Raw genomic sequence first — 11,875 nt, 5'->3', positions numbered from 1 at the left:
GTTCTTTAATTATGGAAATGTCTATCTATTTGTCGTGCGATCAAGCGTATTTTACATATAAACAAGCAAGGAAGAATTTTATGATAACAGATAGAATGTTATTTTTTCTAGTTACTCGAAGGAAGACGATTTATGAATACCATCGTGTCCAGTTCAAGCAGGAAGATATCAAGAATGGCACCACAATTTATTTAAAACTCCTTCCGACTTGTGTTGCTTTTACTGATTGTCAGAGCTGTTTGACTAATCATACAGGATTTGTGGTAAGATATATATATATATATATATATATATATATATATATATACAGGGTGCCTGATATGTATTGCAACCAAATTCTAAATTCTATCATTTCTGAACCGCTCTGAATTTCTGATTTCTGAAATCAGACAGCAGCGAGTTATGATTTTTTCTATCTTTTGAAGGCTATAATTCGTACCAAAGGTGGCCAATTAGAACAAATATGAACTGCTTCTAAAATTTGATGTTATTTCTGACATTTTTGCTTTTGAACAATGAAATTTAAAATGAAAATGACTAAATTATAGCTTTTTACTTTGTTGCATTACATATCAGCCACCCTGTATATATTTATTATATTTAATGTATTATTTATTAATGGTGAATGTTTGATTTTTTAGTGTTCCTGGTGTGAGGCTACAAATAGGTGCTCATCTGGTCTCGATAGATATAGGCAAGAATGGCTTTCAAAAGGTAATATAAATATATTTATATAAAAACTCCAAAGCATAGTTCAAACATTTAAATAATATTAAATATATGCTTTGTAGACGTTTCAAGTCAAATTTGGAAAAAGTTTGTGTATGTGTGTGCGTTTTTTTGTATAGCGAAGGAAATGCGTTTACTAGGTTATTTGGCTCGGTATGTCGAGCTGTGTATATCAGGCATTATTTCATGGGGGGTGGAACTAGAATGCTATGTTTCTCACTTTCAATCAAGCCTGTCTCCTTATTAGTATCTGAAGATTAGTTCTAAATTAGTTCAGAAGATAAGATCGCAAGTGTGTGTGTGTGTGTGTGTGTGTATTTATGTGAGCCAAATTTTTTACCTTTCAATTAAGTTTTTAAAAAACGGCTTAACCAATTTTAAAAATTCAAAATCTATTTGATGTATCTTGGCAGTTTCATATGAAATTTTTGAGTTATTTGACAAAAACCAAAAAAATGTTCCGAATTTTCTATTTATTGCTGAAGAATGAAATTTCGAATTCAAAGTCGTTTTATTCAAAACTGTTATATCGCAGTGTATATGAGTGTTGTAAATGTAGTAAATTTTATCTAGTTTTATCCTATATAACTTAAAAAGGGTGCTTTTATATAAACTTTGTGAGTTATTTGACAAAAACCAAAAAATGTTCCGAATTTTTTATATATTCAAGTTCAAGTTCTTGCAACAAATTCTGATTCGATTTTGAAAATTTAAATATGGGAATTGCCTTGATTACTTTATTTATGAGTTTGCAAAAATATTGCTACCAAAATTTTTTTAGATTTCGATTGAATTTTTATTAGATGCTTGATAGGTCCTTCCTAGTTTCTCATAAGATTTTTACCGATATCTCATACGAGATTCTTATAAGACTTGTATTCTAGGTTCTCACTAGATTCTGGAAAATACATATGATTTTTTTTTTCAAATTGTTTTTGATTCGTACATTTTAATTTCAGTTTCAAATTCGTAATTATAATTTATTCAGTTTCAATATTCGTGGACTCTTGACCATAATTTTTTTCAAAGGTTTATCGATTTGTAAATTCTATACTACTAGATTCTCACCAGGATCTGATTACATTCTTATCGACATCTTACAATTTTTTATCATTTCAATTGCATTCTTACTATATTTTTTCAGATCCTGATTGAATTTTTACTAAAATCTAATAAATAAAGTTTATACAATATCCTTATAAGATTCATTTTAGAATCTTCCCGTTATAAGGTCCTTGTTAGATTCTTACCGGAATCTTCTCCTCTTCTCGTCAAAATCTTACTAGTATTCTATTAGGTTCTGATAGGATCTCATTTGATTCCAGAAGGAAAAGTTTGTTTTCATCAAAAAATCCGATTCGCTCATTTTTCTCGACGTTCCAAGCCATTCTGAATCGAATGAGACCAACATTTGGAAAAAGTGTATGTGTGTGTGTGTGAACAGATTTTTTTCGTGAAAATCTATCAATCTATCTTGTAATTAAAACTCTTTTTGATGATATATATCATGGTCTTATAAAACTCATTTAAATATTACGGCCTTAAGATAAATAGATTAATTTTAAAAATTCATCAAAGTTTGAAAAATATTAGTTACATCTTTTTGGCGTCTGTCAAAATTAGACCTTTCATCGACGGTTTTCTCAAGAGCCGAATTTTAAAAATTTTAAAACCATTCTAAGAAACTTGATAAGCACTCGCGTCGGTTAGATTTTTGATACGTTCGGCTGAGCCGTTTTTTTCGTAATTAGCAGAAAAGTGAAAAAAATTTTGTCCACGTTTTACCCCAAAATTCTGTATCCATTTTAAAAATTCAAAAACTATTCGAAAGATGTTATTTGGGAGTCGTGCTGATTAGTCTTGGACAATGATCAGCCTAGTTGTTTCTTCATAATTAATTCCTAAAACAAAAATTTTTTTGATGAAACTTTTTATGTTGATAGATATAATGGTCCGAAATTTTACGTTTCTACGGCAAGTAGTTTAATTTTAAAAATTTATCAAAGTTTGAGAAAATATTATAATCAAAACTGTGTCAAAAGTTATTGATAAGCATTAACTTTATTTTTGAAATAAATAGTTGACTAATTTTATCTAAATATCTAAACCTCAATTTCGGTTGATTAAGTCAATTAGTACACATTTCGGGAAGTTCATGTAACTTTCCTTAAGGCAAAATATGATTTTCTATATTTTTTCTCCCTAGGTTGTAACATAAACAACGTCTCCAAGAACGACCAATGTCCAGCCCTCGAAATATCAGCAGAAGTGCCTCGCGTGTCAAAAGAGAAAATACCTTCGGAAGAACCAGAATCGGTCAGCCCGAGCGAGCAGCAGCCGCCTCCAAAAGCCTCCGGGCACAGATCGCCGTCTGGTGTCGTCGTTTCTGATAACGGCGAATTGGAAAATAATAAGGATGCGGGTACTTCGGCAGGACACGGAGCCCTGGCTGCCCTCATACCCTTGTGCTTGATTGTGGCGATTGCTGGATGGCTTTTGTACGCTTATAGGAATCCTCATACGAAGAGTGGCCAGATGCTGATCAGAGTGAGTAGTAAAGGACAATGGGAATGAATAAATAAATATATGTATATATATATATATATATATATATATATATATATACAGTAGAATCCGATTAGTATGACGCCGGATATAATGACAACCGCTTAAAATGACGTAATCGCACTAGGAATTTGATTTCCATATGAAATTCCTTAAAAAAACAGCTGTCTAGTCGGATATATTGACATCGCTTACATTGACATGTCGCTTATAATGACCCATTTTTGCAAAACATTATGTCCAATTATAATGACCGACACGATTTTACATGATGTGGCCAAGTCTACGAAAGCAATTGCTATGTCTTTTGTGCACAATAGCACCAGGGACTGTTTTTACAATGAAATTACGTAAAGAAATCAATCAAAAATTACTGATTACTTACATTTGTATGTTTATGGGTAGGGTAGACTAATTATTAATGGCCTACCACGGATATCTCATAAACAAATAAAATTAGATTTTTTTAACAATTATATTTGATAGTAGAGGGCAAAAAATGTATAAATTCATAACCAGCCATCACCTTTATTCTTATGACTTTGCTATCAGAAGATAAGCAGCACATGACTGCGATAAAAAGAACCAGCTGAACCTTTACTTAGGCAAAGGTGTAAGCAATAAAAAAGTAAAGTTTAAAAAAAAGCAATTTTACAAGAGATTAATTGAATAAATTGTTATTCCGGCTCTTCTGATGAATATTTCTGACCAATAGCAAATCAATGTAATATACAGTGTTGTCTTTGTAACAAATGTACTCACAGAATTAATATTTTGCATTCAATAATGTAGCGTAAAATGCCTTTAAAATTTAATAGAAGAAATTGCATCTCTTCGCCCCCTGGTTGTTACACTTTACCCCGTATGTGAGGTAAAATGGGTCAGATACCAAATGTTTAAAAAATAGTAAAAAATATAATATTTATATAATTAGTTTAGTTAGTTTTTCTGTTCGATAGATGCTTCTTTGATGTATGCTATGTGTTGTTCATTGGGTTTAGACAGTATAATTATCGTAAGCCAAATTGGACCGTTGTGCCCCGCCCTACCCTATGTCAATTTAATTTTATATTAAATTTTAATGTGTCATTTTTATTTTTAATTAAGACGTTTGTATATGCTTTTCTTTTAAATTACTGAAACATGTAACATATTTGCATATTAAAAAGTTTTTCTTCAGTACGCTTCAGTACGTTAGTATGACGAGATTTCGGCGTCCCTTCAATGTCATACTAAGCGGATTCTACTGTATATATATATATATATATATATTAGCTGGCCCGGCAAACCATAAAAAATATTTCTAGAAAATTTTTAGTATAAAAATGACTGACTGATTGTGAATGTAGAATCGCCCAATAATTTGACGCATCTAGTTTTTTCGATAGTAACCTTGTCGTTCCCAAAATCTGAGAAATGTTTTAGAAAATGTTACACTGGATAAATCGCATTTATTTAAGTTTTTCTATAAGCTAAAAAAATTGATCGAAATTCAATAAAAAAGTTTCCCAAAGAAGACGATAATTAAGTTATCGAGCTTTATCAAAAATTATTGGGCTACTAAAATGACAATTATGAAATAGGGATTTGTAGAAGAAGAGCGAATGTATTTTCCAATTCTGCATTATAAAAAATAAAGAAATTTGGTACCAAAAATGTAATAAAGTGTTAGAGATTGATTTCGATAAAGATAAATTGTTTTTAAAAGTGAAATTTAACCTTTCTCATAAACTCAAAAAAATCTGAACTAAAACTTACTCAGAAACATTCATTAATTGAAAGTGTAAATAAAATATTCACTAAAGTGACTATTACGAAGGGTGAAAATTTAGGGCTGTAAGTGCTTTTCTAATATGAATAGTGCTGATATATGTTATTCTTTTGTTACATGCAGTTCAATACAGGAGCCAAAACGGTAAATAGATTTATTTATACTAAACATAGATTAAAATTGATAATGTTAAAGCAAGTGTAGTCAATCCAGAAACCAGGGTATCCCAGAACTCAACGTCAAGCAGAAACGAGGTGATGGTAGTGACCTTAATTGTTTTGAAAAAAATTCAAAACGAAAAATTATCTCACCTTGTTTGGAAACGCAGCTTTTTAGTAATATTTTGAAAAAAAAACACAAAATTGCAAATTTTTGGAAAAAATCGATTTTTTTGAATACTAATTTTTTGGATGATTTAGAATCTTCTTAAATTGTAAATTGTCAAATTTTATGCAAATTCTGAAGATTAATTATTCAAATTTTTGAAAAAAATCTATTTTTTATATGAAAATTTTAAAATATCGCAAAATGGCAAATTTTTTAAAAAAAATCGACTTTATTCAAAACAGTATTTTTGGGAAAATCTTGAATTTTTTAACGTTATTGTAAAATATCAAATTTTTTTGCAAATTCTGAAAATCTTTAAATTTTTGGAAAAAATAAACTCCTAGGTTTTTATTTTTTTCGATTTTTTTCATTATGAAACTATGAAGTCTTTTACAAAATTTTGAAATTTTTTGAACATTTACTTTTTGAAAAATCATATATATTTTTTAAATCATAATTTTTTAAAATTATAAATTTTTGACAAAAAACGACTTTTTTTAAAAATCCTAAATTTTTACTAAGCGACTGTTTGAAAATTGCGGGATATTTTGAATTTTATTTAAGACCGAATGCTTTTGAACATTTATTTTTTAAACAATTTGGAAAAAATCGCAAAATTGGTAATTTTTGAAAAAATCGACTTTTTTTGAAAAATATTGTAATAATTAAGCTTTTATTATTTCACACAGTTTGACCAAAGATCTAGGTTGCACTTAAATTATAATCAATACTACCACCCACCTTTGACGTTGTGTTCTGGGATACCCTGCATATAAACTGTATATATATGTATATATATATATATATATATATATATATATATATATTTACCAATTTTTTTATTTTAGTATCGTCCCAGCCAGTGGACCTGGAGACGAGGAGAGGCTCGTTACACGGCCGCCACGATTCACATGTGAGAAATTTAATCCAAAAGTTTGTGGTTGTGTTTTCTTCTATTGATTAATTAATTAATTGATTAATTAAATTTCTTTTTTAATTAAATTAAATTAAATTGAATTCTAGAGAGTGTGTATGCTGTTTACAAAGTTGATGTTTATGATATGCATGTTGGTAAATAAATGGATCGCACTCGTTTTATTAAAATAAAATAGTTTTAAATGATAGTCGTTTGACGAACAAGGATAAAGGATAGTTTTGAACAAAATGTTAGGGATAAAACAATTTTGGGATAAAATAGAAATGTTAGGGGTCTATCTTCGTATGAGTATTTGCTGTGCGATCAGGCGTTTTGCACATAAAACCTAACTTCACCTATGTGTCATCAAAAAGTTGCACTCATGATAAAATTGTTTGATGTATTTGCCTTTTGGAGGTTAGTTTTTATGTGTAAAACGTTTGATTGCACAGTTCTTGTCAGGCCAAGTCGTATCATGAGGGGAGGATCTAGAATGCTATGATATTTTCTTTTAATTAGGCTTTCAAAATCGATTTCAAAAATTTAAAACCTATTCGATGTATCTCGGCCTAATTTCACCATAATCTGCCTAGACTACTACCAGATTTTAACTGCATTCTTATTAGATTTTTATTAGATTCTGATTTTTGTCAAAAATCTCATAAGGTTCATACAAGATTTTTACTAGATTTTTATAAGGTTCCTGCTTCAACTTTGTGCTATCAAAAAATTGCACTCATGATAAAATTGTTTGAGGTTTTTGCCTTTTGCAGGTTAGTTTTTATGTGTAAAACGTCTGATCGCACAGCAAATACATAGTTCTTGTCAGGCCAAGTCGTATCATGGGGGGAGGATCTAGAATGCTATGATTTTTTTTTTTAATTAGGCTTTCCTCCTAATTATTGTCCTTATTTCTAAACATCGCTAGTGTGTGTGTATGCATTTATGACCAAAATTTTTTTACTTTCGATTGACGTTCTCAAAAACGGATGAACCGATTTTAAAAATTTCAAACCTCGTTTTTTCATAATTTAGTAGAAAGATGTAAATTTTTTTATTTAAGTTTTTACAATAATTTTTGAACCGATTTTGAAATTTTCTGAACGTTTATTTTTTTAAAATTCGAATTTTCTGCAAAATTATAAATTTCTTGAAGAATCATAAATTTTTGACGAAAAAATGAGTTTATTTTGGGAAATTTTGAATTTTTCTTGAATATTCTGATTTTTTTTAAATCTTAAAAAAAACAATCACTTTTTTATGAAAAATCATAATTTTTTTTTAAGAAAAACGACTATTTTTGAAAATTGCGGGAAATTTGAGTTTTTTTTGAAAATATTGATATTTTATTTTGGAAAATTTTGCTTTTTTCTTGAATATACCAATTTTTTTAAATTTTGAATGAAAAACTTTCATGAAAAATCATAAATTCTGAAAAACGACTTTTTTAGAAATTGCGGAAAATTTTGATCTTTTTTCTGAAGATTTAGATTTTTTTTGAAAATTTTGGAAAAAAATCCCAAATGTAAATTTTTTAAAAAAAACGACTTTGAAAACTGATTTTTTTTAAAAAATTAGAATATTCCTATATTATAAAGTATCATTTTCCAAAAAAAAAATTCCCATTGTTTCTCCCAATTTTTTTATCAACATTTTTTTCCAAAAATTTGATTTTTTCTTTTAAAATTATAAATTTTTGACTTTTTTGAAAATTTTGATTTTTTCTTAAATATTCTGTTTTTTTTTAAATTTTGAAAAAAAAAACTTTTTTTATGAAAAATCATAAATTCTTTAAGAAAAACGACGAAATTGTGGGAAATTTTGATTTTTTTTGAAGATTAGATTTTTTTTGAAAATTTTTGAAAAAACCCAAATTGTAAATTTTTGAAAAAAATTGACTTTTTGAAAACTGATTTTTTTGAAACATTTAGAATCTTCTTATTTTATAAAGAATCAAATTTTATTCAAATTCTGAAAAACTTTAAATTTTTTGATAAGATATTTGTAAAAAAATCGACTTTTTTGAAAAATAGTGTAATTATTAGGTTTTTATTATTTTTATATCAGGAAGTTCATGAAAGGCAAAATGCAACTTACAACTAGATAAAAAATCAATTTTTTTTCCCAAAAAATAAAAAAAAAATAGTTTTTCCTCAAAACTTTTTTTTCCCAAGGACTTAAACATACAATTATTAATTTAATTTATAATAATTTATTAATGTAACAACATAATTATATCACATAGAAGAAGATAAAATAGTAAAAGATATTCGAAACAAAATAAAAAGTTTATTTTGTACTTGAACAATGGAGAGATTATTTGATCATACGACAAATAGACCCGTAACATAGCATTATATTTTATTAACATTTCTATTTAATCCCAAAATTCGGCCCTGTTTTTTTTTAGAATCTACATATCGATATCGATGAAATAAAATTTTAAATATAATTATATGTGTATGAAATGAAATGTGAATGATTGTGATCAAAACTAAGTTTTTTTTTTAAATAGAATTTTATATTAAATATGCACTTGACGCATTTGTTAAAACAAATCTTTATTGTCAAATTTAGATCTCTAATGTTAATTGTGCAAAATACACAAATAGATGAAAGATAATTATAAACACATGATATATATATATATATATATATATATTTCTAGTGTGTTTATAATTTGTTTATAATTAAGTATATCTATATCAAAAGTCTTTGAATTCTTGATGTGTAAATAGAATTAAATTTATTAAAGACACGAGAGCCTTGTAAATGTGGCCTTTGAAATTAATGAAACTAATAAATTATGGCATATATTAAAATGTTACTATAGTTATATATATATATATATATATAAATATAAATAAATATAATTTTTTATATTTTAATTTTGGTTATGTAAAAATTATGTTGCTATTTTTTGACCGTCCAAAAATATGAGAAATTTGGTGTGCGTGGTCAAGATATACATACATATATATATATATATATATATATATATATATATATATGTGTGTATATTAGGGTGGTCCTTAATATGGTCATTTTCGAATTTCCTTGCTCCCAAGGGCTCAAATTGCTTTCAAATTGATAAAAAAACAATTCTCTGGAAGTTTCAGCCCTTAATATTAACATTTAGATAGGCGCAAATATCCATATTAAGGACCACCCTAATAAATAAATATATATATATTATATATATATATATATATATATGTGTATATTAGGGTGGTCCTTAATATGGTCATTTTCGAATTTCCTTGCTCCCAAGGGCTCAAATTGCTTTCAAATTGATAAAAAAACAATTCTCTGGAAGTTTCAGCCCTTAATATTAACATTTAGATAGAGCGCAAATGTCCATATTAAGGACCACCCTAATAAATAAATATATATATATATATATATATATATATATATTATATTTGGAACTGTATCGTGCCCAAAAATTTTTCAAATCTTTAATAAGTTTTTATTAATTTAGGGTTTGCCTAATATTTTTTTTTTTTGAAATTATAGTCCTTCCGGTTAATTTGGAAAATAATTTAATTTAAACAGCTGTCTCATCTGACCATTGAAAAAAAATTTAAATCGAAATGAAAAAAAAAGTTAGATGGCGGAAAATTCAATTATATTTTACGTTAATAGTTATAAAATTATTTGCAAGCACCAATTTTTTTTACAAAATTATGTTTACAGTCAATATTTTTATTTTTAATGATAGATTTTTTTTTTGTTAACGTTTAACATTATATAGGAGTACTTTAGAGATTAATGAACACGATGAACAAAATGTATAGTGCAATCTGAAATTTTATAAAAAATGCTTTCAATAAATTGATTTAATATAATTGCAAAATGTTTATAACAATTACTTGATAATATGATGAATATGATAATATATATACATACATATATATATATATGATAGTTTTGTCGGCGTTGATACATATTTGTAATATTTTTGCAGCCCAATCGTCGAATTAAAAAAAGATTAAATAACAAAATTATTTATTCCATTAAACTTTTCGACACTTGATGTGTGTCATCATTCAGTAATCTAAAAAACATATAACATGAATACAAAGTTGATGATAAATATAAATATATAAAAGGAGGAAATTATACATACCAAACCAGGAAAACATTAATTATGATGTAAAATTGATTGAACAATAAATTTGTGTAAAATAATAATATACTATTATATTAACAAACGAGAAATAGAAGGAGCACATATTGCCCTCCTATATTTTATGTTATAAATAGCGGTGCATTGTGGACACTGATCAAGGTTACAAAGCAAGTGTAGTGAAGGAGTGGATGCAGGGTGTGATAAACGAAAGGGGAAAGAGAAACAGAGAAGAAATATAACGAACAAAAGATTCTAAAACTGTATTGAATTTCTTTTCATGAAATTAATGATTACTTTATAAGTGTCATGTAAGAGATGAGAGAAATTACGTTTGTTTACATATGAAGTATTAAGGGATATAAGTAAAGACTCAACTATCTTTCTAAGGTCACAATTTTTTACAATGTGAAGGATGGAAGGATTTGACATGTTAAAAGTGTGGTTCAAGTTAATCTTATGTTCTGTAAGCATCGTTTTGAATTGATTTGGGTTTTTAGAATTATATATATGTTGATTAACCCTCTTGATAATATTAATAGAAGTAATAAGGGATATAAGTAAAGACTCAACTATCTTTCTCCCAATATATATACAAGAGGGTTAATCAACATATTTATAATTGTAGAAACCCAAATCAATTCAAAACGATGCTTTCTGACATATGATAAACCTGAACCACACTTTTAACATGTCAAATCCTTCCATCCTTTACATTGAAAAAAATTGTGACCTTAGAAAGATAGTTGAGTCTTTACTTTAATACTTCTTGTGTAAACAAACGTAATTCCTCACATCTCTTACATGACAGTTACGAAGTCATCATTAATTTCATGAAAAGTAATTCTATACAGTTTTAGAATCTTTTGTTCATTATAGTTCTTTTCTGTTTCTCTTTCCCCTTTCGTCTCTCACAACCCGCTCGCACTCCTTCACTACACTTGCTTTGTAACCTTGATCAGTGTCCACAATGCACCGCTGTCAATAGCATAAAATACAAGAGCGCAATATGTGCTCCTTCAATTTCTTGTTGTATAGTAAGATATCACGCATATTTACTTTTATCTGATTTTTTTTAATTTCAAACATTTTCAAAAAAATAAAAAATTTCACAATTTTTTCTTGTAACTAAAAATACACGTGATGTTTGCTGGTGTAGTTGGGGTAATCTAAAAATCCTTAAAAAATCGATCACGTGATTAATGGACGCCCCCTAACCATTTATTTTGACCTGGTTCATTTTTGTGCTGATAAAGACTAAAAATTTTATGAAGCTGAAAGTAAGTAGGAAAAAGGGGACAGATGTAATTAACAACTATTTTTAGGTAGAAAAAAAGTTTATTCCATGCTTCAAAAATATTTTTGGTAGAAAATGTTTATGTGTACAAAAGTTAGTTAGTTGCTATTATATTATAATTAATGAAACACCAGTAACAAT

General features: G+C 27.4%; 1 protein-coding gene across 1 annotated transcript in view; it reads left to right on the top strand.

Moving 5' to 3' along the window:
* Positions 1-6,698, top strand: part of LOC113365786 (plexin domain-containing protein 2) — a 43,457-nt gene extending 36,759 nt beyond the window's left edge. Inside the window, exons 8-11 of the mRNA XM_026607330.1 lie at positions 112-263; positions 642-714; positions 2,936-3,276; positions 6,241-6,698. Of these exons, the coding sequence (XP_026463115.1) occupies positions 112-263; positions 642-714; positions 2,936-3,276; positions 6,241-6,309 (635 nt within the window). The 3' untranslated portion in view covers positions 6,310-6,698. The remainder of the gene's footprint in view (positions 1-111; positions 264-641; positions 715-2,935; positions 3,277-6,240) is intronic.
* The last annotated feature ends 5,177 nt before the right edge of the window (positions 6,699-11,875 follow it).

This window comes from Ctenocephalides felis, unplaced genomic scaffold, assembly GCF_003426905.1.
Source record: "Ctenocephalides felis isolate EL2017-DRISC unplaced genomic scaffold, ASM342690v1 CF-g0.4_SCAFFOLD_01170, whole genome shotgun sequence".
NCBI lineage: Eukaryota > Metazoa > Arthropoda > Insecta > Siphonaptera > Pulicidae > Ctenocephalides > Ctenocephalides felis.
The sequence above is the reverse complement of the archived record's forward strand: the minus strand, read 5'-3'. Positions and strand labels throughout refer to the sequence as shown.